The sequence below is a fragment of the Crinia signifera genome, chromosome 4 (assembly GCF_055691185.1).
Source record: "Crinia signifera chromosome 4, ASM5569118v1, whole genome shotgun sequence".
Lineage (NCBI taxonomy): Eukaryota > Metazoa > Chordata > Amphibia > Anura > Myobatrachidae > Crinia > Crinia signifera.
The window spans coordinates 103,123,592-103,151,136 of record NC_139220.1 but is presented as its reverse complement, the minus strand read 5'-3'; the positions used below and the strand labels follow the sequence as shown (position 1 = coordinate 103,151,136).

Sequence of the window (27,545 nt, the reverse complement as noted above, 5' to 3'; positions counted from 1 at the left end):
AAAGCTTGTTGTGTCCGGGTCTTGGTTTTTTCTTAGTACCTGAGCTGGCAAGTATATCCCCAGCATACATTTTATTTTTCATTATGAACAGGTACATAAAACATTTTATTTCTTGACAGCTACACTTAAATAAAAGGGAAAAAAAAAAACCTGTGTTCACAAACCTAGTTGCTGACCCAAATATGTGATCTGATTTAAATCTTTGCCACCAAAGTAAAATAACTTATAGTTGAAATTTTTTTTTATCATTTGGAAACTTATTTTATTTTCTATGCTGGTAACTAATAGATCATGATTTAGACCTCTACACACTGCAATGTGTGTTAACTCTATTTTATTTTTTTGCAGTTCAAGAAGAACAAATAACTTTTCCGAGCAAAATGGACAAATTACTAGTTTGGTGTTGAACTGGCTTAAATAAGTTTGCCAACCCACAACATTACTCTACCAGCTCCTTCAGCTAAGCATGTCTCAAAAATGTGTTCTGTATGACTGTCATCTATTCTCAAAGCAACTCTAATTTTCCCCGCCCTGCTCTTTTTTTTTTGTATAACGAAGATATCTTTTCCCACAACAAAGATGGTGGTGCTCGTCTCTGCCCTGCTTATTCGTAATTGAACCATGGTAGCTTGCCAGTACAAAAGATGGCGACTACAACATCAAGTTCATACTGGATGCCAGCGGCCCTTTAACCTTTACCCTGCTGGCAAGGGGCGTGGTAATTGTCCCCAGCACGCCGCCATATTGGCTGTTGTCCTGTCCAAGGTGTACAGGTCTGTGTATTTTTGTCTTTGGGAATTATATTTGGCGTCGGAGTGCACTTTGTGTATAGAGGGACTTGTGTGGAGGAGCGAGCAATGACTAGGCGGCGGAACAAGCAGAGCAGCATACGGAGAGAACGAGGAGTGGGTCAGCAGAGGCCGGGGAAAGAATCTCCTGCCTGTGATGGACCAGAGACAGATCCAGGAGAGAGTCTGGAAGAGATGGGCAAAGGTGGACAGGTAAGCTGCCACACCCCCTCCCTCCTACCTGCCCTCCTAATAGCATGTACTCTTTGGTTCCATACATGCTGCATAGTGCAGTACACGTGACACCGGTCCTACATTCAGGTTATGCATACCTGCTGCCATCTCTCTGCAGTACCATCCCTCTGAACCCATGCCAATCATCCATCTGGTTCATGCCAACTATCTTCCAACCATCTCTCTGCCTGCCATTCCTATGTAGACAGAGATGGTTGGCATAGGGTTGGTTGCCCCATGCCAAGCATCTCTGTCTACCATCCCTCTGCCATACTGCAGCTCCTCTACATACCGCTCATACCTTTCTAGTCCTCACAGGCTGCAGGTGCTTGGTCAGATTTGTTTGTGGTCATTTGTTGCTTGGCAGCGTGATGTGTAGGATACCTTGTTTAAAAGCATCATTCTAAACTCTTCTATATTCTAATCAAGGAAGAGATGATGTCTGTATATAAAATACATGTAATACATGAATTAACGTTAAAACAATTCAGAATATCCCTACATTATTTCTGTATATAATACAGTGTCTCTAGATGCTGGTGTTAGTAGTCCACCTGCAGACTTAAGGTGTGTACACACAGCAGGATATGCCGTGAGACGCGAGTCCCGATGCATTCAGTTCGCATCGGGACTCGCATCTTACGGCATGCTAGAGGGGCACAATTTACACTATATAGTGCATATCTGCACTATATAGTGTTGCCTGCCCTCTCTATCTGGCTGCGGATTGCGCATTGGGCTCGCAAGCCCTAAAAAACATGCGATTTGGCTTCCGATGTTCCCTATATTGGGAACATTGGAAGCCAAATCTTACCGTGTGTACACACTATTAGTTGGTTCTCCTACAAATACATAATAAATATATATTTGATATATTTATTTTTTGCTTTAAAAAAAAAAAAATTCTCTACAACCCTTCTTTCAACTGCTTGCACCAAACACTCTTGTGGCACACACCCCATTACTATCCACTGTTACCTCGGCTCTCACCCTCACAACATGTGCTGGATGCGTTACACACCCCCTTGACTAACATCCTCACACTAATCATGTACTTCCTACTGTTTTGGAGCGGTGCCATTTCGTCACACTGCCTTAGGGCATTCTACATATGTGTAAATACTACAGGTTATTCTACCTGTAATTAAAATACCGGTAATTATTGTTCTATGCTAGGACACAAGAAAAAAAGATACTGTTAAAACAAATGGCTCCACACATTAATGACCCCTTCTTTGCTTGGCATGTACAGACGAGGGTGGTCCTCATTAACAACGGCCATGACCCCCCTGCCCCCCCCCCCCCCCCCCCACCTAAAAGTTAAGTTGGAGAATACTAGTTCTCGTGGGTGTGGTATAATTACCCGAACAGTCGGGATTCCGACAGTCATTACTCAGACGTCGGAATCCCGACTGCACAGCGGGGGGAGCGCAATGAAGTCCCTTGCGGGCTTGCCACGCTGTGGGCGTGGTGGCGAGCTGCGCTCACCACCTATTTTATTCTCCCTCTATGGGGGTCGTGGACCACCACGAGGGAGCAGTCGGGATTCCGGCCTCGTAGTATTGACTGTCGAATCCCGACTGTCGGGGAGCCGTCCGGCACACAATCTCTTGACTAAACACCATTGAGATCTAACATTCTCCAGCATAACAGTGAGCTACAGGGCTCCTGGAATAATAAACTTGATCATTTGTCTTAATTCTATAGCACATACTTATTATGGTCTTTGTTTACGTTTTACTAGTCTGCTAGTAAATTATTTGCAACTTGACCTCTATATTACTAACGGTTGAATTCAAATATATATATGTGTGTGTGTGTGTGTGTGTGTGTGTGTGTGTGTGTGTGTGTGTGTGTGTGTGTGTGTGTGTGTGTGTGTCGGTAGCCAGTTATTGGTGTCCAATGGAGCTATTCAAATGTTTCTCTGTTCAGAGGTGTCCTGGCATTCAGCTTACTACCCGCCTGAGGGGACGAGCTAAAATGAGCAAAACTTTACTTTTTGCATTGTGCCCATTACTTTGGTCAGGTTTATTAGAGGAAAAAGGGAGCTTACCATTATATTTCCTAGTAATGGAAACTGGATAACACCGATGCTAACATAACATGGCAAGTAATAATAGGCTCACTAATATCTTTCAGAGACCCTGTTTGTGCCACATACATAACTCGTGTTGTATAAACATCTTACTAGTCATATTTATATTGCATCCTATACATAATAAAAACTAAAAGTGCTCCTAGCCTATTCCCTTATTACACCAAGATGCTGGGTTTTTGGACCCAGGTACAACCCCTTTTACACAGCATCCCCACCCGGCATAATGCTTGGCGGGTGACGGCGGCAGAGGTAGGTGCTGAAATCATCAAGCACCAGGAAGGGGGGGGAAGAATAGTTTTTTAAAATGTGCATGTCTGGGGTGCCGATAGGGAGAGCTATTGACACAGGGCATAACTGCTCTTCTTATCAGGGGGGGGGGGTTTAATACATTCGGCAGTAATGGGTGCTCGCTTCTTCTGCAGGAGAAGCAGGACCTGTTATTTGACAAACGTTAAGGGCAAGTTAATGCATCTGCCCCATAGTTCTGATGGTAGATGTCATTGCAATCGCATAATGATTCTTTAACTATCCGTTAAAGTTTTAAAGGTTGATGATCATGAGGGTTGTGGCGGGTGGAAGGCGAGGCACCAAACTATTTAAAACTTGACGTATTTTAAGCTATCGGATATACACTTTTATGTAATTTGATTTGCTGTATTATTATTTGTAAATCTTGTTCTGCATAAAGATAATAATTTAGTGTCCATTCTAGCACCCGCCATCAAACCCATTCAGTTCCTCTTTCCTGCCTGGGGTGTTGCTGTCTGCTGTGGTGTTTCTAGAACAGGTCTGGTTTGCAGTTCAGTGCTGATATACAGACCACACTGTGCTAGAAGCACCACAGCATACAGCGACACCCCAGGCAGGGAAAAGGAACTGCATGGGTTTTCAAAGATAGCGTGAACTCTAATAATTAATGTTATTGATTGTGTAAACTCTGTCTTCCAACCACTGTTCTTTTGTATTATTTGATGAACTGTTTGTGGACCAGGCACATGTTGCTTCAATAAAAAAAAACATTTTAATAACAAAAGGAAGAAGATTGAGTGATCAGGTTGTAATTTATCACCACCTATAGGGGACTTGTCTACACAATCTCTTGTAAGAATCTTGTGAGCTAGCTCCATGTAACATGTTTTTTATTATATGATATTGACATATAAATAGATAAAAAGACCTAAAGGAATACAGGATTTTCCTTTTGAAAACTCAGAGAAAATTTAAATTTTTACAGAGTTACATCATGGGAAAAGAACCTAGGGGCAGATGGGATCCGATACGTAATGCCGGCGGTCGGAATCCCGACACTGGAATCCCGACCGCCGAAATCCCGACATGGGGGGGACGTGGATCGCCCCCCCTTGCGGGCTCGCTGCGCTCGCCACACAGCGGGCCCGGTGCCTCGCTACGCTCGGCACGCTATTTTATTCTCCCTCTATGGGTGTCGTGGACACCCACGGAGGGAGAAAGTTTCGGGATTCCAGTGTCGGGATTCTGAACGCCGGGATCCCGACCGCCGGCAAATTGACCGCATCCCGGCAGATGTATTCAGTCAGTGAAAGCTGATAATGCATCAGCCAATCAACTCCTAGCTGTCATTTTTCAAACATAGCTGATAGGCTGGTGCTTTATCACATTCCACTCTCACTTCACCAGGCTTAATACATCTGCCCCTTATTTTGAAATTGTTAGGTACCTTGGAATCTGTATCGGTTATGTATGTTATTATAGTTCATATGTGCTGAGAAATGTCTGTATAGTGGCAGCTTTATGCTCCCATTACTTGTGCTACTTCATTGCTAATTGGAACCTGTAAAGAATATTAACTATCTCCAGTACCTCATTGACTGCTGCAATGATGAACCATATTGTAACTTCAGCCTATTCTGTTTATTTTTGCCACATTGAATGAAATGTGCTCTGTTTTAGGTACTGCCTTCATCAAGTGAATATGTACAGACATGCTGCTTGTTGTGCCATCGGGAGAGGAAAGATTGGCTGGGTTCTGCTTCTAACAATGGGTTGCTGTCTCCCATGGATGAGATTCCAGCCTCCTTTATGCCCTCACTGGCACAGAACCTTCTCGGGGAAATGCCGTTGTGGATCTGTCAGAGCTGCCGGAAAAGTGTGGAGGAAGAAGAGAGTCAGACACTGGCAGAACAAACATTAGCGGTGAGGTTCCTGTCTTTCACAAATGTCCTGACCTACAACACACTATTTTCCATACCTTTTTTTCATATCTGTTTCCTCAATTCGTACATATTATGATTTTGTTGTCTGTTCTATGTGGTCTTAAAGTTCTCTTGGAATATGTGATGAGAAACTGGCTAGACACATAAGTCTGCTTAGCATGTGGTCAACAAAACACTCACTGTGAATGGTCAGATTATAATTTGAACAAGCAAAACAAATCTGATTGGATGCTCTGTGTGCAAACCACATAACTGTATAACAAGGAACCAACACTTTGTGGTTGGCCTTTGACTTCATACAACCCATCAGGCATTTATTGGTTCACTATATTGTCCAGCCAGCTTGTAAAATATCACGCTGGCATCTACAGTCATATTTGCTAGTTTTTTGTTTTTTTTCCAGACTTCCATATTCTTCTGGAATATTAACATATCACTACCCTTTGCAGGTGTTAGACTGAGCCTTACATTACATTCACTCGGATTCCTTTGAATCCCTAAATGGCCTAGTATAATGTTTTATATTGTGGGAGTTTTTTATTGCAACGTTGCAGCAGATTTGATGACATTAGATCCTGTGTCTACGTACGTGGACGTTCCCATGTTAACCTCCTGATCTCCTTGTCAAATAATGTATCAATAATATCAGGGTTTCTATTCATTCTAATGATGCATGGAGTGAACGACCTCACAAATAATGATATAGGAAATGATGGGATCTATTCCTAATTTAAAATGGCCACAATGCCTTCTAAAACAATGCTATTTTCTATCAGGCTCGTGGGCTGGATTACTTATTGCCACTTGTATGGAAAATGTGCTTTATTAGTTCCCTCCTTTATAGATTACCTGATTTATTTTCACTGAGTAAATCTTTAAATGCCTCTTCCCTGTTTTAACTTTCCTTAGAGTCAATATATCCAGTTTTTACTACCATTGCATATATTGTAAACATTACTGGAAGCTTAAAGTTTTTACTGTAGCTAATTGAGTCACCGATGGTTATTGTTAACCACGATACTCAGCATTTATTCTGGATTATGCATCTGGTGCCTCAGGCACATGCAGTATAATCCCCGATAAGTAGCCCTAAGAGTTGCGATAACACATGGGATACAGATACTTATCCCTGATCCCATGTGTTATTACTTGAAAACAGGACATTCCCTCCCAAAAAAAAAGGTTTAAATTGTATAGTCCGATCATGACCATTGGTTGATTAAAAAAAAAAAAAAAAAATGGAGAAAAATGATCGGTTATCATATTTGACCATACAGCACTGAAGTCTCCTTGTGTTCATACAAGAAATCTAGGGGGCGATTTGTAATCCCCTGGGAATGGGGCAAATTCGTCCCAGTTCCGATCGTTGGGGGACTGCGCATGTGCATGGTCTTTTATGTGCATGTGCAGCTCCCCCTTGAGAACCGATTCGATGACTTGCATAGTCGGGGAGCCGTTCGCAGGGATTGGGACTGGCCAGGAGTGAATGGCTGCGGGGGTGGGTGTTGCCCATGGGAATGTGGACGGGACAAGTGTGCCAGGGGCGGGCATATGACGTCAGCCAGCTTTTCGTGCAACATTTTCCATTGAAAAGCACATTCTTTGTAAAACTCAAAAAGGAAGCACAAGCAGCTCATGTTGATTAAAATATGGGGTATGCCTATATTATGTATGTGACTGTGGTTATATCTGCATACATAATGCAACACTACAGTGTTTTACTGGAAAACACTTTAGAGTTCTATTACAATTTTTAATCAGCAGAGTCTGCCCGTGCATCCTTTATTCTGGTCGAATAGGATATATCTTTGGCAAAAATATGCCTGATGCTAACCGTTTCATAGATCCGTGTGGCTCACTCACAATATTCTCTCTATATACATATCTCATAGCTTTCTTTATTAAAGAGATCTGATTAGAACATACTCTTATCGTTGGCATCCTAAAAGATGAGAATATTCATGTATGTCTGCCTCTGCTACAGAACTTAATGGTAACCTGTAATCCAGTGCTCTCATTCTCAGCCTGCTTATCATTCCATAACACATTGATTGCCCTAACAGTGATTACTCTGCATTTGTAGCTGAAATGAATAAGCAAAAAAAAAAAAAAAAAAAAAGGTACTTGTGAATTATCCGGGCTGCCGATTTTGTCCTTAAGTTTAGTTAACTTAAGGACACCTGACCGACGCGATGCCCGCGATTTAGCCCCAAATTGGGGGCATCGCGTCGGTCGTGGCCGTTATAAGGGGCCGCGACGCGATGCCCGCGATTTCCCATAGACAGTAATGTTAAAAGACACGATGGACCCGATTTCCCATAGACAGTAATGTTAAAATAAAATGACAATGTGAAATTGGCCAATATGGCCATTTCACATTGGATATGTTTTAAAAAAAAAAAAAGTTTCATGGCCCCCCACCACCGTTAACGCCACCCCGCTATTGACGCCAACCCGAAGCGTGGCGAGCGCAGCGGTACGCGTCCTTCGACCTTTTCATACCCCTACTATCCACGTCGGCGTGGAGTTGAGAATAGAATAGTGTGGCGAGCGTAGCGAGCCACCGAGCCCGAAGCGTGGCGAGCGCAGCGGATACCTTCACAGGTGTCTGCGTCCCCTCGCGGGGCTCGCTGCGCTCGCCACGCTTCGGGCTCGCTGCACTCGCCACACTATTCTATTCTCAACTCCACGCCGACGTGGATAGTAGGGGTATGAAAAGGTCAGAGGACGCGTACCGCCGCCCCACGCGGGCTCGCTGCGCTCGCCACGCTTCGGGTTCGCGTCAATAGCGGGGTGGCGTTAACGGTGGTGGGGGGCCATGAAACATTTTTTTTTTAAACATATCCAATGTGAAATGGCCATATTGGCCCATTTCACATTGTCATTTTATTTTAACATTGCTGTCTATAAGAAATCGGGTCCATCGCGTCTTTTAACATTACTGTTTATGGGAAATCGGGTCCATCGCGTCTTTTAACATTACTGTCTATGGGAAATCGGGTCCATCGTGTCTTTAACATTACTGTCTATGGGAAATCACGGGCATCGCGTCGCGGCTCCTTATAACGGCCACGACCGACGCGATGCCCACGATTTCGGGCGCGATGAAAAAATCGGCAGCCCGGATAACTCACAAGTACCAAAAAAAAATCCCACCCCCCATTTGCAAGAAATATTCACAACCACCTCCATCCCTCATTTTCAAGAATTAAAACTCATTCGAACTTGGCCAATATTTCCGTTAGCTGGAAATATCAGCCATGATTATTCAATAGCGGCCATTTTCGTCCGGGACTCGGCTGTGCAGATTTATCTTCGTTTAAAGTGTAATCTGCATTGTCGAATATGCCCACTGGGTTGTCGTATTCGTGGCCATTTTAGTCTATTTGCGTCTGTTTTTTTGCTAATTTACGGACTCTTCAAATGTCGGAAAAACAGACCTGACATTAAAAAGTTCAAATTTCGACCTAATCTTGTCAGAAACGTTCAATATTTCCATCTGTCAGAAATATTGGCCAAAATCAGTAACTATTACATATGCATAACTCCCTATTAATTTTAAGAACTGGTTTTCACATTAACAGAAAGGATAGGGGAACATTTACTAATGAGAGTTGTTTTGAAGATTTTATTATTGAGCACCTTCTAGTAGATAATAGAGTCTGATTTGGTTGAATCTATTAAATATATAAGGTGTGCTCAAATGAAAAGGAGACTACAGTTGTATGTAAAGAATATTTAATTACAGTTTATGTGTAACATTACAACTACACATAATTGACATTGATGCACTGATTTCAGCTTGTAGGAAGGGAGTGGATGGCTTCAGTGTAGTAACTCCTAGATTGCTGACTGATCCAGTTTCCACGGTGTCCTGCACTTCCTTGTCACAGGTGAACCATTGGCCTTTCGTTGGTACTGCTTTCCTAGCACGGCGCCCGTCTCATTGATTGTATGCCTTAAGCTTAAGGTACTTAAGGCATACAATCAACGCGATGGACCCGATTTTTTTTTTAATCTCATGGATCTTATGCATCCATAAGATGCATGAGATCCATGAGATCAAAAATAGTGAGCCCCCAATAACCATAGTTAACGCCACCAGCACTATCAACGCCAACCCGAAGCGTGGCGAGCGCAGCGGTACGCGTCCTCCGACCTTTTCATACCCCCACTATCCACGTCGTGTACTCCGCGTCCCCTCGCAGGGCTCGCTGTGCTCGCCACGCTTCGGGTTAGCGTCAATAGTGGGGTGGCGTTAACAATGGGGGGGGGGGGCATTTCACCCATGAGGGGGGGTTAGCAATTAAAATTGGGGTTTTGGGGCCTTTTTACATTGATTCCAATGTAAAAATTGCATCCTCTCATGCATCTTATGCCGCACAAACACATAGGATGCATGAGATGCTTGAGATATCAGCCCCACACATACAATCTAGATCTTGGGCGCCGTGCTAGGAAAGCAGTACCCTTTCGTTTGTTTTGTATTTTTAACCTTTTGCTGTCCAAATTTTTTTTTTGCAATTCAAACAGTCTGGTTTAAATTTTTATTGTAATTTTTTTATTATTATTCAAAAATGGTCTACATTGAGGGGGGTATTCAATTTGGGGGTCACAGCTGTCGAGCTGGCTCCACAGCAGTGACCCAGTCCCGTTCTCAGTCCGCTCGACCGAGAACAAGCAGGCGAGATTCAATGTCCCGCCTGCCACGGAGGGCGAGAAGGGGGTGTGGCCACGAGACTGGGAATAGTCGCGCTGCGGCCGTGAACTCGCCAATTCCTGGCGGAACAAGCCCAACTGCTTGTGAAGTCAGGCTCGTTCTGCGAGATCCCCTGCTCAATGCTGTAGAGGAAGACCACATTGAATAGGGCCTGGCGGCCATCTCCCCCCGTCGGGAGATGCTCGCTGGTGATTGAATATCCCCTGAATGTTAATCCCCTAACAATGTTAATGTTCTTATTTTAAAGTGGCTCACCATTGTATCTGCTGCTAGCGCTAGAGCTGTTGAGCCTGACTAGACATGGGACTTAAAAGGGTTAAGGGGCCGAAGATATGGAAATCACATGGGGAGATATTGAGGCTTTATGGAGGATAATGAATGAGATTCTCCACAGGTGAAATCATGGCAGGGTTGGTGACAACATTCGCCTGCCCCAGGCCATGGCAAGTCCTTGATTCTTTCACATACCGCTTCATAATGCTAACACCACCGGATTATGGTGCACCGTGTGAGGCGCTGCATTCCGTACACTGCATTTATCTGAAACATGCTCGCCTTCTGCGAGAAGAAATTGGATAACCGCTCTTTGCGCTGATCTTGAGGAATCCATCATGTATCTGACTGTGCAAAACAACTTTCCATGAATTAAGAAACTGAGGTGAAGCCGTTCACTACATGCGCAACTGGGGAAAACGACACGCCATCTGTCGGCAAACACATTAACCCACTGCGATTAGATACAACGCAGCTACAGCACACGTCTCCTTTTCATTTGGGCACACCTTTATAGATCTAGCCATGCTTGTGTGTGTTAAGCAGCTCTTTTTAAAATATATAATATCCTGGTAGCAGCCCGGCACTCTCCCACCTGGGTACAGAATACCCCCGGTGCCTTCTGGAGACTGTAGATAGTAGCAAAAAAAAACAAACCGCGGCACTCGGAGGAAGTTTTTAATATAATTTATTTGTTTGTGTGTGTATATAGCTCGCGCGCACACACACAATTGGAAAAATAATAATAGAGCGCTCTGAATGTAACAAGTCTGTAAATAAATAATATAACATTGATTATGCATTTTTTATGGTTTTATTTATTAAATAAAGCCCTTTCAGGGAATGTCACATGTATGTTTAATGCCCTTTTTAGATGGCATGTCAAATGAATATCCCATGCGCACTGACCTTGTTGCCAATCGTAGATTTCCGTGCAGCTTCGTGGCCAGTGACGTCAATTTACTCCCGGCATTTGGCTTTTTCTCTGCCGGTGGGTTTCGTATTACAGGGTTTTCTGGTCCACTTAAGCACCAAAGTGTTTTGTGTAGCATACGCTTCTTAAAGAGCTTCTTCTGGGCCGCTGCCAGCTTGTGCTGCCTGTCGTCCTATTTTATTTATTAAATATCAGTGTTCTATTATTTACTCACACACTTATCACATTCTGCTTGCTCAATTTTTTTTTTTTTTTCCAATGGTTCCATATTTTATATTCTAGAAGGTGCTAAAGAAGTAGAATCTCTGATTGGTTGCTATGGGCAACATCCCATCTTCAATATAACTCCCATCTTAGTAAATTTACCCCAGGATCTTTACCAATTCAGTATCCATGGTCTAGCTGCAATTTCTAATTCTTGGAAGCAAGTAATATAGGGGCAGATGTATTTTAAGCCTTAACAAGAGATAAATGCAACGGTGATAAAGGGGCAGATGCACTTAACGCTGGTTAACTGGGGGGATTACGATTTTCCTAATTTATTACTAGCGCACCTAACATGCGCTAGTGACAGCCCACCGAGTTACGCTCGGTGGTGCCGTCCCCTGCAATCCCCCCCAGTGTTTAGCTCAGGGCTAGCGTTGTCCTTTCCCCCACTGCGGGAACAACACTAGCCCTGCTTCTGGCTCGGGCTGCGCAGGAGATCTCGCGTTTTTTTGCGAGAGCTCTGGCGTATTCCCATTGGGGGGGAGCGCACTGAGCATGCGCGGGGGAGCCGATAAGGAGAGCCGTTAACGCTGGGCATAACGGCTCTCCTTATCGGCTTGCAGGGGGTTAATGCATTAGTAAATAACGAGTGCCTGCTTCTCCTCGTTATGCAGGAGAAGCGGGACCCCTTATTTGAGAAGCACTAAAGGGGGGTTAGTACATCTGCCCCAAAGAGAGATAAACGTCCAGCCAATTAGCTCCTTACTAACTTTTTTCAAACACAGGCTGTAACATGGCAGTTAGCAGGTGATTGGCTGGGCTTTTATCTCTCCTTATCACCCTTGCATTTATCTCTTGTTAAGGCTTAATATATCAGCCCCATTGATATATCATGGTGTTCATGAAGTTTGGGTCTGAGACCAATGGAAGCCTATACGTCTGTGCCTGGTTCCAACTGTGAAATATGTAGACTGACAAATTGCATCCCATGGCCAAAATGTGGTTTCCCAATAATAATGCAGTTAGTAAGATGTCCATCAACCCCACCCCCATATCTGCATAAGAAAGAAACCAGGACACTCATGTGACTTCAGCATGGCTGTTTACAGGCAGTTGTGGAGTTTTTATTTATTTATTTATTTATTAACAGTTTCGGTACTTATGTATTATCTGGACTCCCATGTTAAATGCACCCCATTTTTTCATACCCCTACTATCCAACTACGCATGGAGTTGATTTTATATAGCGAGCGCAGCGAGCCACCGTGCCCGAAGCGTGGTGAGCGCAGCGACCCCCTCGAGGGGACGCAGTCTCATAAGAAAAACGGGAGTCCAGATATTACATAAGTACCACAGTTTCTTATATAGCGCAGCATATTCCATTGTGCTCTACAATAGGAGACTGTGATACAACAAACAGGATATTTACAGACAGTCAAAGGTATGAAGGCCCTGCTCGCAAGCTTCTTACTGCCGACTACAATTTTTAGCTAGCCATAATGAGAATTGTTTTGGGAATTGTAAAGGATTAAAGTTAAAACATGCAAATAGGGAAGAAAAAGTAATTGCCCATCTTAGGCGCTGCCAGCTGTTTTACCGGCTTGAAAATACGTTACTAATTGTAAGTGTCAAAGAAGAATATAGAACTGCTAGGAATATTTAATTGTTTGCACATTTATGATTCTTATGACAACCAAGAATAGTTATGTGTATTTTAAACTACTTTTTTCTCTTAAGCTGGGTGCACATTACACAATATGTGTGCCCAGTGAGGTAGTGCGTGACAGGACCTGGACTACACATTTGAATATGCATTGTGGATTTAGGGCCAGATTCAGTGAAGCGAAAAAGCAAGTCATTTTGTGTCTGAACACTCCATGTTGCGGTACATGGGGAGCGACGCATTTATATTGTTTCTGTGCAGGGTAAATACTGTCTGCTGTCTAATATCTCGCAGATATTAGAACGCTTTATTTTTACACCGCAATTTAGATTTCAGTTTGAACACACCCAAGTCTAAATCTCTCTGCTCGTTACATTTGCCCCACCTACAGAACAACATGGCTTCTCCCCGTTGTGTACATTTTGCATTGTGTGTAAATCTGAATCCGGCCCTTCATCTAGTCATTTTTATTTTCTTGGAAAGTTTATATATTGGCTTCAATTCCAAATCCTTTTCTGTTGCCGCACAATCCACTTAATTTATTTACTCTTCTTTTCTAACAGGTGTCCTTGTCACACACATCCTGCAAGTCCCAGTCCTGTGGTGGTGGTTCTCACTCCTCATCGTCCTCTTCATCCTCATCTTCCTCCTCCACTTCTTCCTCTTCCTCATCTTCCTCGTCTTCTTCTTGCCATGGCAACTCTGGGGACTGGGACCCCAGCTCCTTTCTGTCTGCTCACAAACTGTCCGGGCTCTGGAACTCACAGCACTCTAATGGGAGCCTAGGTGCTGGGTCTGCAGGTAAGTGGCTGGTGAATGTGCAGGCTGTATACTGACATATATATCAAATGATAAAAGAACACCTCACTAATTTGCTATAAATATCAAGTGACCAGAGTATAATAAAGGTTCTATTTTGTACATAAAATGTGCACATAAATGACACGTCGAAGATACATGCTTTTAGGTCAAACCCAATGGAGGAGGATGAATGATTTATTCTATATATTGGTTAGTGCAGGGGTTCCCAAACTTTTTTGACTCACGGCACCCTGAAGCATCAGAAATTTTTTCTCAGCACCCCTAGGCTAAAGGTTTCTCATTGAGAAAGTCAGAAACAAATATTAAATTAAATAAATTGTGTTTATATCTCATCCTTAGGATTAGTTATGTTGTAATGGACAAAATGTACTTCTGTTTGTCCATAATTTTACTATTATATTGGATATAAAGAACTTGAGTTGGTCCTGGACCATCAACCCAGGGCACCCCTGCAAGTCCCCCAAGGCACCCCAGGGTGCCACGGCACACAGTTTGGGAACCACTGGGTTAGTGAATACTTTTTGGTATGCAGCATAATACTGTAAGGACAAGGTGAACAAATGAGTACATTATTCCAAATATAGGTACTGATTCTTTAGTGTAAAATATAAAAAAATAAATATATATCTATATCTCTCAAAAATCAATGCTTGGAGAATTATAATGTGGAGAGAGGAAAAAAGTACCAGCCAATCACCAATCCGCTTTGAACTGTCATGATACAGGCTGCATTTGAAAAAAAAGAGCTGGTTGGTTCTCTCTCTTACGTTCGCGCAGCATGCGAATGGATGTCTCACATAAACATCCATTCGCATGCCAGTGGGAACCTCCCACATCTTTCGATGGTTGCTGATCACCAAAAGATGTGGCAGGTGCATGCTTATGTAAGGTTGCTCTGAGAAACCTTACATATGCGTGCACGTTCAGGAGGAAGTGGGAGGGAAGCTGACATCCGGTGATGTCAGCTGCCCACCCCCCGCATCTCTTGTCATGGCTGCATTAGCATGATAACGACAAGCGTTCTCATGGGAACCCCCATGAAACGTTGGGGGTTCCCATATGCTAAGTGGCCAGCCTGCCGCCCCAGGCCCCCTCCCCCTCCGTGCCCTCCATCTGAAAGGATGGGTGCATGCACCCTGCAAACATCATGGGTGGGCGCACGCACCCAGCGCATGCGCAGTCAAAAAGCATTGCCCTCGTGCGAACGCATAAACCCTTGCGAACAGACCTGAATAAGGTCCTTTGTTACATCTCTTATAACCTAAACAAGTGAAAGTAGTGATTACATATTGAAACTCCGATGTTCGCTCAGTTATGTCCAACAATATTTGTTCTGAGAATGTATTTGTTGCGTCAGACTTTATATAGATCTCGGCAATCAGGTTTGAGGTTAATAATTCTCCTAATAGGCCAAATCACATTATCTGCACAGTGGAAACAGCTGAAGTTAGTAATGTTCCAGCAATCCCCAGGTTCTCTCTATCTGACCTCTCTGTCTCTCCAGCCCTGCGGGATCTTTTCAGCCCAGTTTTGCCTGATCTAACCAGCCCCTGTGTGATGCACCATATAATTCTTCTGTCTTCTCCTTTCTCCTGCGCCGTGCCTCCTCTCTCTCACAGTGGCTCAGTGTGACATCATGCGCCAGGGTGCAATACTTCAGTAGGGCTGGAGCGTGCCAGTAGCAGTGGGCAGGCTACCTTCTCTGTCCAAGTGTCCAGCCCTAGAAGTGCAGTCCTGTCAGTCCTTCACACCCCCACCCCACCCTTTTGATGGCTGTCCTGATACTCTTGAAGCCACATGTGGTACATAGTACAGATTTTGTGCTAATTAGTAAACAATGCGGATAATTAGTACAGCAGTCCTTCAAATGCATCAGAAGGAAATCTGTAGATAATAATTTAATTACAGTGTTTTAAAGGTATTTTTTTAAATATTCTGGCTTATTATATGAATTTCGCTAAAGGTGTAGCCATTTGTAAAGTTATGCGTTATGTCTCCTGATCCTAAACTGTATACCTCACCTTATTAGCCTTATTACATATTCTTGCAGATGAAAATAATCCCAGTGCTTCACTTTGTCCTTTTTGCTCTTGGCTTTTTCATATGAAACGGTCCTGCATGGATGTCTTCCAATGATCTGGCTGTTTCTGTGGTATATTTTACGGACAGCTGTAAGCTCATTTAGTTGCTTGCCTTTATGCATTTCTCTTACGGTTCTATTATAAATTGCACTAAAATTGCCCCTTAGTCCTTCTTCCTTGAAGGATCCTCCCTATGGTACCATTTAGCGAGTTAGTAATACTACACAAAGTGCCTGCTTTTAAGTTAACCTATGTGCATCACCCGTTTTTTTGCATAAGATTTGATGCAATTGAAAATCCAGACTACTAAATTAAAAATATGATTAAATTTTCTTATTTCATTAAACTAAATTCCCAGGAAATGTCTGTTTTTTGTGTGCAATCTTTTGGGGCACCAGTAAAACTTTTTTTTTTTTAAATAAGAGTAGTGTTCTAGTGGGCAGCTTGCAGTAATAGTGTTCTGTGATCCATTGATCATGGCTGTATGTACTTAATCTTAAATCTTGGCTGCTCTGTCTGACTATTCGATTTTGGCTAAACTGGAGCACGCATCAGCATTGAAAGCTTAAATACATGTTCAACCTCAATTCGATGTCCATGTGATACCGACTCGATTTTGACTATATAGTCAAAATGGAAGTGCAAATTTCACCGTGTGTACACACCATTAAAGTCATTGCAAACACGGACAGAATAGTAGAAAAGTGTTACCTGCTTCTCCCTATAACAAAATCTTAACCAAGCGGCCTGCATAATGGCTGCACACCGTTCTAATTTATTCGATCCTGAGCGCTAACTAACACCGCAGAGAAGGTCACATACAATGCCATTTGCAGTAGGAGACGGTTGGCCAGGCAGTCCCAGAGCTTTGTAGTAGTAGTGTCTGTTATCCCATAGAAATCAAACTAAACAATATTACTCCACAGGAGGCCAAGCACCGCTGGATCTTCTAAACGAAACTCACAGGTACCATGTTGTATTAGTAAATATGTATGTTTAACATCATCGGCCAAATGTAATAGCCTCAGAGTTTGGCAGCTCTGTGGGATGCTGACGGAACTCCCGAGTATTTTTTTTAAAGGAGCCATAATTTACAAGGCACATTTTGCCGTGTAAATGACGGTACCATAAGAGAGTCTTAGGGGTGTATTTACTAAACGGGTGCATGTTTTTAAAGTTGGAAATGTTTCCCATAGCAACCAATAAGATTCTAGCGATTTATAGTATATTATTATTATTATTATTATTATTATTAAGAGGGGGGGCACCTAGATGGTTGGTAGGCTATGTGCCAGCCCTGTCCCCCTTTCTCAAAGCCACCTGTGCCAGCCCTGTCCCCTTTCCTCAAAACCACTTGTCGGCTCCAATTTCTCCGTGTAAGTGTTATCATAACTCCTCTCCCCTCTCATCCCCTCCTTTCTGTAGTGTCACTATTTATTTGAGCTGCCAGTGCCCACTACCGCTCGTGCTGATCCCCCGACTCTCCCCATCTTAGGTAGTGACCCCCACAGTGCACTATTTCCCAGCTGGCTGCTGCTCAGTCAATCACAGCGCAGACTGCTGAGCAGAGGCCCGAGTCTAGGACACAAGGGAGCGCAGAACAGCATGAATAGCCACCTGTGGGCATCTCAATACAAATCCTTGCAGCCGCTACATTTGCAAATTTTTGCGTATATCTCGGAATCCGACCCATTCTACTAGTTGAAGTTCGTTTCCTTTGCAGGTTGGGTTGAATTCTTCCTCGTAGCATGCTTAACACCCCATTTTTTTATTACCTGCATACACCTCCTTGAAGGTCCATAGCTATGTGCCGGGCAGAATTAACCAATGAGACAACCTACTCTACTTTCTGTATTGTACACTACCACACAACAACCAAGACCGTTGCAGTCTTACCATCTCTGATTCCTAGCCCAGTCATTTGCCTGTATCTTCTGTTCTTTAATTGGTAGTGTGGTACTCCTCAGCTAGTTAAGCTGTTGCTTTTGGCCCTTTTGTATGCCCATTATATCTATCTTTTACAGAGAGAAGTTTAATAAGCAGTACAATTGGCTTTGTTCCCACTTGCAATAAAATACTGCAGACTTCAGTTATGTTTCTATGTATCACACATTAACAAAGTCATAGGGAGATGTATATGTGGGAATATTTTGATGTCTGAAAAGATTCCACCTATAAATCTTGTTCAGTTCAATTTGAAGTTGTTATATTAAACCTTGATGACAGTCCATGGAGTTTGTGTCTTGATGCCTGATGATCCCTATTTGTACTTCAAATAACACCTTTTATCATAGGTTTATTTTTAATTAATATTCTACATTAATTTATAAACCACTAATTACCAGCCCATCAAAATGATGGTACAACAGTACAGTGTCTTGTAATGTTGGCAGCTGTGGACTCCTGAATTGAGCAAACTTGAATTAATCCCCCCATAGAGGAGAGGAGCAGTATTAACCTTTTGTTATATAGGTTAATATGTTCTCTATTGGTATTGGTTTTTTTCCATATATTGTGGTGTAAGATAGAGTTGAAGTTCAGTACATCACAAAGTGCAGGGAATGTATTGAACATTTACAAATCCTAGACTTTGTATTGTATCTAACACAGTATAGAGCTTACTATCCAGCTTGTGGGGGATATAATATGGGGCAACTGTACTAATCCTCGGAGAGAGAAAAAGAAGGAATATGTTAGCTCCTAACTGTCAAGTTATATACATGATTTGAAAAATGGCAATTAGGAGCTGGTTGGCTGGAATTATTTCTCTCTCCACTTCATTGCTTTTCAAAGCTTAGCACATCTGCCCTTATGTCTGATAGAGGTGTTGCATACCTAGGTATGCAAGTTACTAACGCCAACTGATTGGAACAGATGGTCTGTTCAAGCAGGGAAGCTCCTTGGTGCATAAAAAGACATAGATTTGTTTTATACCAGTTTAAAAATAAGTTAATTGTACTTTTTGGTAAGTCGTTTCATCTTCGAGAATCTAGACCAGGTCATAATAGTCTTTCATGTAAACAATGTCAACAGGCACACAGTGATACCGGAGAGAGTGATGGGAAAGATGGAGTGGGGAATAAACCCGGTCATGTTTTCTCTGGTTATATCCACCATCATTAAATGTTTGGAGTTCTAGGTCAACAGTGCACTAGAATATATTCTTTCTTAGGACAAGTTGTCTTCACATCAAGGTTAAGTCTCTTTTCTGATCAACCTGCACAGTGCTATTCAGTAACAGACGAGAGGTGTGAGCTATGTTTTTACACTCACTATATTTTGTTTAGTGTTCATTCTAGCCCCCGCTATCTTTGAAAACCTATGCAGTTCCTGTTCCCTGCCTGGGGTGTCACTGTCTGCTGTGGTGTTTCTAGCACAGGTCTGGTTTGCTTATCAGTGCTGATATACAGACCATACTGTGCTAGAAGCATTACAGCAGACAGTGACACCCCAGGCAGGGAAGAGTAACTGCATGGATTTTCAAAGATAGCGGGTGCTAGAATGAACACCCCTTGTAGAACATTCGTCTACTTTCCCAAACTGGTATATTGGAGATCTATTATGTACCAACTGTCTCATAAGATAAATACCTCCTATTTACTGCCTTTCTGTATGAACCGGGGAATGTGGTTAAATACCGTAATATTCGGGATCATACAGTGAGGCTGTAATCTCTCCCTGTCACCCCAGTAACAGACTGGAAAGCACTCTACTATATCCACAGTGGGCAAGATTGCTGCAGAAATCTGGTCCGGTGTTCCAGAGTCCAGACCATTCTGTTTTTTACCCAGTGCCATTTTTAAAGCCTCTGCAGTTGATCTTTATTAAAAAAAGAAAGAATAGTTTGACTAGGGGGCTGGAGAATTTTCCCATCAGTTATTTGCTTATTATTTTTTTATAGTCCAGTTTGAGACTAGTCCATTACATAGATTGTGCATAACATACAACTTTTATATTACAAATTGCTCACAGATACGCTCACTAATAACAAATCCATGTGTGCAACTTCTTCCCTTCTTGGTGTAAGAATCTAGCTCTTCCTAAATGCAGTAAATTGGATTGACATGACTGTTGTCTTAGAAAATCTAAAACCATCGTCTACCATAATTGTTTTTTGGCCCTTCAAATAACTTGCTGGACCTTTACTTAATATCTAGTATCTACCTGATGGCCAGATGAATTGCAGATTTAGTTTTTTCGTCTTGATCATGAAAACATATTACGTTTTTAACCTCACTGAACAAAGTCCATTTATTCCCCAGGTGAGAAAGGCAGTGGGCTTCCAGCGTCACCAGAACATGGTAGCAAGACTTCCAAGCTCTCCAGTTTAAAGGTGTGTCCATATAGTTCATCCGGAGCCACCACAGGAACACTCCCTACCTCACTCAACTTCTGTAAATCTCCCAAACCGTTCAAAAGCATGTGCCATAGACCATCATCTCCAGGTGAGTAGTAAGTGTTAAGGTTTTGCCCATGATATAACAAGAGTTGTGTCCTTTTTGCAAAAACCTGCATGACTAAATTTTACAAATGTTATTCTTATAGAAGCCTATTCTTTGGAGCATCACCACCATTCAGATCCAAGTGCTCCTCCGAACAGTCCAACAGGGCTCTCCTCACAGCAGTCTACATCACCTCACAGCCCTCCACCTCCACATCTCTCCTCCTCTAACATTCCAGCCCCTTACTCGGCAACAAGCCTTTCACCTCACACCACACCATGTAAAGCCACGGTTTGCCACACTTCTGGCGCTCACAGAGGAAGCAATTCAGCAGCATCCTGCCAGTCGCTTCTGAAAGTCAACCAAACTCCCCCACCGCTCTCTGCCTGTAGTCATCCTTGTAATGGGCATTGTAGTGGAACAAATGCACTTCAGGGAGGAAGCACTCCAGGGACCACTACCAGGTAACTGAAAGAAACCCAATTTGTTAAGAGTGAAATGCCCTAAGTTTTCATTGACTATAGTCTACTTTTCTGTCCCAAATTTCTTTTTTAGGCAGTTCATATTAGTTAATTAAGTCATAGCTAGTGCTAAATGAACTACCCATAAGTACAGCTTGGTGTGTAGTGTCTATTGGGTCATATTTACTGTATTTCTCTTCTGTTGTCTAGTTAAAATATGGAACTAGAAGTTGCTGGGCAACTACCATGTCTAATTGTTAATCTTAATACCTTAGGGATTCAACATGTAGAGGACGCAAATTTTCAAATGTTTCCAGCTGCTCAGCCATACAGTCCTGTGAGGGTGATGAGGGTCTGGGGGAAGATGAAGACAGCAGCTCAGAGCGTAGTTCTTCATGTACGTCTTCCTCCACTAACCAGAAAGATGGCAAGTTCTGTGACTGCTGCTACTGCGAGTTCTTTGGCCACAACACGGTGAGGCACAAGTTCCTACTATGAAACTAATGCTTGATAAGTAAATCATGTTGCAAATGGGGATATAGTAGTAAATATATGAATCAGTGGTAACCAAGTAGCATTGAAGTAACACTTATAATATTGTATATTATAATTAATACAGGGCAGCTAATTGGTTGCCATGGGAAGCTGATTGGTTGCCATGGGCAGCTTCTCCATTGGCTCACTTTTCCACTCATACACAACACACGTTGAGATTTGTGATGTGTGCTAAGCAATTTAGGTTAGGCAATGCGTGCTAAGGGGAAAAAAACAACAACACACCCCTGCTAAGTGATGTGAGATTGTGCATGCACAGAAGATATGAGTTGGCGATAGCGAAGTGTGGGAACGTGCATCGCCACCGCTTTGGGGTGTGCACATGGAGGTATTGGTGCATAATTTCTAAGCAATTTGTCTAGATTGCTGACTAAACAAGCAAAGATCTCAGTATGTGCACGCTCCCTTATCACTGCTTAATACATTTACCCCATGGTTTGGTTGGAGCATGTGCAATCCTGTTCCTATTTGTCACAGGGTTGTGCATTTTTAGAAAGGCATGAGGTAGTGCAGTCAATACACTGGGAGCCACTGTACTTGGCCAGAGCTTTCATTGTTGCATTTGCTCTGAAACCTCTTTGTAACTATTAAGGGGTTTTCTACTCGCGGGTAACCATTTTCTCTTCACTCTCTTTTTAAAACCCCTTCTTTCTCCACACCTCCCATTCCTCCGTGTCTAGTGCGCCAAATTACCCCTTCGCTTACAATGCATGATATCCAATCCGTCCTGCATTATTGGAGAGCCCTAGTGTGTGGTGTGGAATATAAGCTTATTGGTAGTGCAATATATATGATTTAGAACACCCCATTGTTTCAGCTCTTACTGAAATGTCAGCATAACAAGTACAGTGAATAACCTACAATGGTGAGCAGTAAGCTGCTAAAGGTTAGAAGAAAAAAAGTTTCAGTTGTAACAACTGAAGTATAATGTCAATTTCGCACTTGTATAAAGGCCCTTTTTTATTAAATATGTAATGGGCTCAGAGCTCACAGTAATATATAATCATAGTAGCAAAAAACAGCCTTTCAATTAAAGACCCTGTCTCTTCAGCCGCCTCCAGCACCTACAAGTCGGAATTATCCAGAGATGCGTGAGAAACTTAGATCACGATTGACCAAGAGGAAAGAGGAGGTGCCGCAGAAAAGACACCCTTCCGGGGAACAAGCAGTGGACCACCGTGATGTAGATGAACTCCTAGACTTTATCAATAGTACAGAGTCCAAGACAACCAGTAGCAACAAAGCTGCAAAGAGGGCACGACACAAGCTTAAGAAGAAGGTATGTGCCATGAACTAGAACCTCTATGTAGCTAGGCCTATGAGGCTGAACACAGGCCTCCACCCCTGTTAAGACTCTTTACCGTAATTGATTTGGATAAAAACACTAGTAAATATGGATGTGATATAGATCAAAGAAGTGCCTCTTTCCTTTTGGAATTGTGTATCTCTCCCCCCCCCCCCCTCTATCTGATCTATCTGTATGTATGTGGTATGTGTGTAGCGTGGGCCTCAAGATCTAATTTCCAAAACATAATTGTGTCAGCTGTCCCATGTTTGCTATGAGTCTTAATACTATTTTAATACAATATATATATTTTTCTTCGTAGAAGGCCCTTCTGGAGGCTGGTGCTCAGAAATTATCTGATGTCTATGGTTCATCTGTTGAAGACTCAAGAGTTCCATCTTCTGGGGAAAAGTTGTTCCAATGGCCTCAAATTGAGCTGGAGCGGGTGAACAGTTTTCTTACCAGCCGACTTGAAGAAATAAAGAATACCATCAAAGACTCCATTAGGGCCAGCTTTAGTGTCTATGATTTAAACCTTGATGTCAATGACTTTCCCAAAAAAGCAGCTGTGCTGGAGAAGAAAAATCTGCTATCCCACCTTAATGGTTCTTCTGATCTCCAAGAGATTGATCTTGATTTGTCCCCTCTAACGCTTGATGTTTTAAAGAGTCAGGATGCAAGTTTTTCAGAAGATGAAAACAATATTCATTCCCAATCTGCAGAAAATGGTGGTGTTAAAAGGCTAAGTGCTGTTCCTAATCTTTCCCGTATGATATGGGTTCAATCTCAAAAGAACTCAGAATCTGGGCAAAGTTCTGCAACTGTCTCAGATGACAACATTTTGTGCAGCTCTGAAAATCAGAGACTTCAAGAACAGTCTGTAGTTGGAAGTCGTACGAAGAAAAGCAAAAAGCAAATCCTCCAGACACAAAAGTATGGAGAGGCTACAGTGGACAAAACAACTCTGCAAGGAGCAAAAACACAGTCGAGACCACTACTTCAAAAAACAGAGGATTTGTCAAGACAAGGACCAGTTACTGTGAATCCTGTTCATTTAAGGCCAGATAAACTTAAGAGTGAACCAGAAGGATTTCAGAGGACTGATGTAAAAGCCAGTAGTGGGGCTAAAGGTAAATCCAGAAGAAGTAGAAACAAGATGGATAAACCCAGTATCTCTGTTGGTAAGTTTCAACATTGCCTCAATGCTGATTACTGTATCAGAAGATGCTTCAAATGGTACCATCTCTCTTTAATTGTAGTATATAAAATTTGGTTTTGGGTTAAAAGGTTTTTTTTATTAGCTATTTGTAAGCTTATCATTTTCTGATCTCCTAGATGATGTGTTCCTTCCAAAGGATGTGGATAGCATGGAAATGGATGAGACTGATCGAGAAGTAGAGTATTTCAAGAGGTGAGATTGCAATATGCACTGTTTACTTTCCTTGTTAGCAATGGTGAAACTAGCGAGAGGTGGGCCCAGGTGCAACAATATACATACATATTCTAAATAGTGACAGTGCAACCCCCCCCCCCCCCCCCATGCAGCATTAGCTAATTGGAAATGTGTGTGGCCACACAATAGTACCCGTGATTCAAATTATACTGCATTGTAGTGAAACATTATTCACATTACACTGCAAAGTAGAGCCGTAGAGCCCCATATTCACATTACTCCACACAGTAGTGTGCCTTATTTATTTCACATCACACAGTAATAACCCTTTATAGAGATTACTTAGTAGTGTCCGTTACACATTATGTTTACACTGTAGTAGTGCTCCTTATGTGATTTCACTAAGGACACTCTATAAAACAGGGGTGGCCAAACCGGTCCTCGAGATCTACCAACGGTCCACGTTTTCCAGGTTACCTGGCTGGTGCACAGCTGTAGTCATTACCAACTGTCACATTTTCAAACCTGCTGCATTCATTCCTTCTATAGATCCACAGGTTGCCTGGAAAATATGCAACGTTAGTAGATCTTGAGGACAGGTTTGGCCACCCCTGCTATAAAAGGTACATACAGTACTTTTTACTACACTATACTGTGTATGCCATCTTGTGCGTTTCACAAGGCCTGCCAGCTATCTATCTATACATGGAAATCAACAAAAAACAAGTATAGTTATAGATGTTTTGCACTGAAATCAACAATCTCTCACCGTGTTTCTTGGGGTAAGGAATATTCTTATGTGTACAGTAGGTGTTCTCACCAATTTGTCCTCACCAATCGTAGTGAACCAAGGGACATAGGGCCTTATTCTGGTTGGTTTGCAAAAGCAAACTCCTTTAGTGGACAAAACCATGGGCCTTATTCTGGTTCACTCTCAGAGGCAAATTCCTTCTCAAATGGACAAAACCATGTGCACTGCAGGTGGGGCAAATGTAATTTGTGCAGAGAGAATTAGATTTAGGGGGTTTTACTTCAAAGTGAGATCTATATTGCAGTGTAAAAATAAAGCAGCCAGTATTTTCCCTGCACAGAAACAAAATAAGTCACCCAAATCTAATTCTCCCTGCACATGTTACATCTGTCCCACCTGAAGTGCACATGGTTTTGTCCATTTGAGAAGGAAATTGCCTCAGAGAGTGAACCTGAATAAGGCCCCATGTGCACTGCAGGTGGGAGTTGCAGAGAAGAGTTACATTTGGGTGAGGTGTGTTTAAACTGAAATTGAATTGCAGTGTAAAAATAAAGCAGCCAGTATGGGTACATGTCCACCTTGAGAAAAATGCTTCCATAGCATTGAAACGTCGGTATTAACCAACATGTACCGTTGAATTGCATATAATCTACTGAAACCAAACTCCTGAGTTCTGCAGCCTTCTTTAAAAATAAATATATGTATGTATGTATACAGCCATATCATTTTTTTTTCCTTCCAAGGTTCTGCCTGGATTCTGCCAAGCAAACACGCCAGAAAGTGGCTGTAAACTGGACTAACTTTAGCCTGAAGAAAACCACTTCCAGTGTATCACCGTGATGCCTCCACTCTTACTACATTTCCCTCCTGTTCTAAGTCACAGACCCCTACCCCTTATCCCATGCATCTGCACTCTGGTTACCCTCTACTCCATTTTGCAAAATCACAAAGTTGTTTTACCATTGCATCAAAACTGATTTTCATTAAAGCAAAGATGATGACAAAATATGTTTTTAAAGCTCTTGCCACCTGGCCCTCACTGCTGAAGTTATTTTAGTAACCTCCAGCATCACTTTCCAGATTAGGCATGGCACTGTTGATCGTTGCATGTCCTCTCAGAAAAAAAAAAAGTTTGGATTGCCTTGGGTTACTTTATTTTCACCTAGCATAAAAAGTAGGTCACCGCATGGAGTCTTTTATCTGAACAAATGACGGACAAAAAAGGAATTTAATGTTTCGACACGAACATTGAGAGGACTGCATTTTGTGATCAGTTCCTAAATGTCCAATCTACCTTTTGAATACCGGGCATGACCACGGATTTAACTGCTAAATATTTGATGTTGCTGATATGGACTTGTTTTTTTCTTAAATGGAAGCCAGATGATCCCCCCCCCCCTCCTGTGTTTTGGTCTAAGATGGTCTTTCCCTCCTTTTTACATTTTGTAGATATGTCTACACAGTCACATACTTTTACTAAAAAGGCCATCCTCACAGCGGACATTCTGTGTACTGAGAACTGTTACAAATTATACTGCTACCCTTTATCGCTTCATAAAAACAGTACAGCAGTGGAGTGTAAAATGCTCACTTATTCTTCGCCTGCTTCTTCAGTCCTGTAAAATCCACAGTTCACTAATAATAATAATATACCCTTTCAGAACAAAAAGTTGAACTATTTGTGCAATGAAATGAGTTGATGCATAAAGAGCTTGTCCGCATTTAACTGGTTAGATATAACGGACTGTCCTGTTTCTCTGTAATTTTATAAGGACAGAAGCCACAAATGACTTAAGTATATTCCTATATCCACAAATCTTGTCTCCAGTGCTTGTAGCACTCCTGTTTCTCTACTGTGCATCTTATATGAAGCTCTCCATGAGGTGCAGTGGGGAGGTATTTGATCATTTTTAACTCTTTTAATAGTCCCATTTCATCTGCAATGTGTATTTTTCCCTTGCGTTTTTTAATCAACCAAAACAATGTATCCGGCTATAGTAGAGAGACAGAAATAATGTTGCATTTTGTTTCTTTTTTTTTTTTATGGTATTTTTATCTGACAGCTGGTGCTATGGTCGAATAAACCGTGAGACTGGCCTTGTGGATAAACCAGTCCAATTCTCTGGATTCGACATTTGATTTAATTAATGTTCTGTTCGCCAAGTGTATATTGGCTTTGCTGTGTTTTTATTTACTTTTTATACTGTGAAAATCTTTCATTCAGAAAGATTAAATGACATTTTGGACACAGGTATAATGGAGTCATGTCTATTTTTTATTTTTTTTTCTAATGGTATTTAACTTGTCCACAGGAACAATGTACGTTTTAAATATTTAAGGGGGATTTTCACCTACCTGCACTGGGTTATTTGGTTTTGTTTTTTTTAAATAAACTTTTTCTAAGAAAACTAGCCTATTTGTAATATTTAGATTTACTGCTGAATATCCCCTCTGAAAAACATGTTACAGTTAAAAATCTAGAAACTTTCACAAATATCTCTGATGTTCCACAATTATAGATTGCCTTTTTATACTGCCATTTCTATTGTTCAGCCCTTATTGGTGGCAATTTAAAAGCAAATGTGGACCCAAAAAGGCTTCTCATAGCAATCCATGGCAGATCAGATATTGCTAACATCTGACTAT

The 27,545-nt window shown here is 42.1% G+C and overlaps 1 protein-coding gene across 1 annotated transcript; it reads left to right on the top strand.

Annotated features, from left to right (window-relative positions):
* Nucleotides 1-709: 709 nt before the first annotated feature.
* Nucleotides 710-27,310, top strand: FAM193B (family with sequence similarity 193 member B). Its single transcript, XM_083182098.1, has 10 exons — nucleotides 710-1,001; nucleotides 5,050-5,292; nucleotides 13,673-13,910; nucleotides 20,275-20,457; nucleotides 20,558-20,918; nucleotides 21,191-21,389; nucleotides 22,522-22,749; nucleotides 23,078-23,936; nucleotides 24,091-24,166; nucleotides 25,643-27,310. Exons 1-10 carry the CDS (start codon nucleotides 858-860, stop codon nucleotides 25,737-25,739), a joined length of 2,628 nt encoding a protein of 875 aa, XP_083038224.1. The 5' UTR covers nucleotides 710-857; the 3' UTR covers nucleotides 25,740-27,310.
* Nucleotides 27,311-27,545: the final 235 nt, after the last annotated feature.

What these genes read in the sequence shown, in the direction of transcription:
- FAM193B (XM_083182098.1), top strand. Translation starts at nt 858, where the DNA reads ATGACTAGGCGGCGGAACAAGCAGAGCAGCATACGGAGAGAACGAGGA. An exon ending in CCTAGGTGCTGGGTCTGCAG is followed by an intron (nt 13,911 to 20,274) that starts GTAAGTGGCTGG and finishes TTTATTCCCCAG; the next exon opens with GTGAGAAAGGCAGTGGGCTT. An exon ending in GAAGTAGAGTATTTCAAGAG is followed by an intron (nt 24,167 to 25,642) that starts GTGAGATTGCAA and finishes TTTCCTTCCAAG; the next exon opens with GTTCTGCCTGGATTCTGCCA.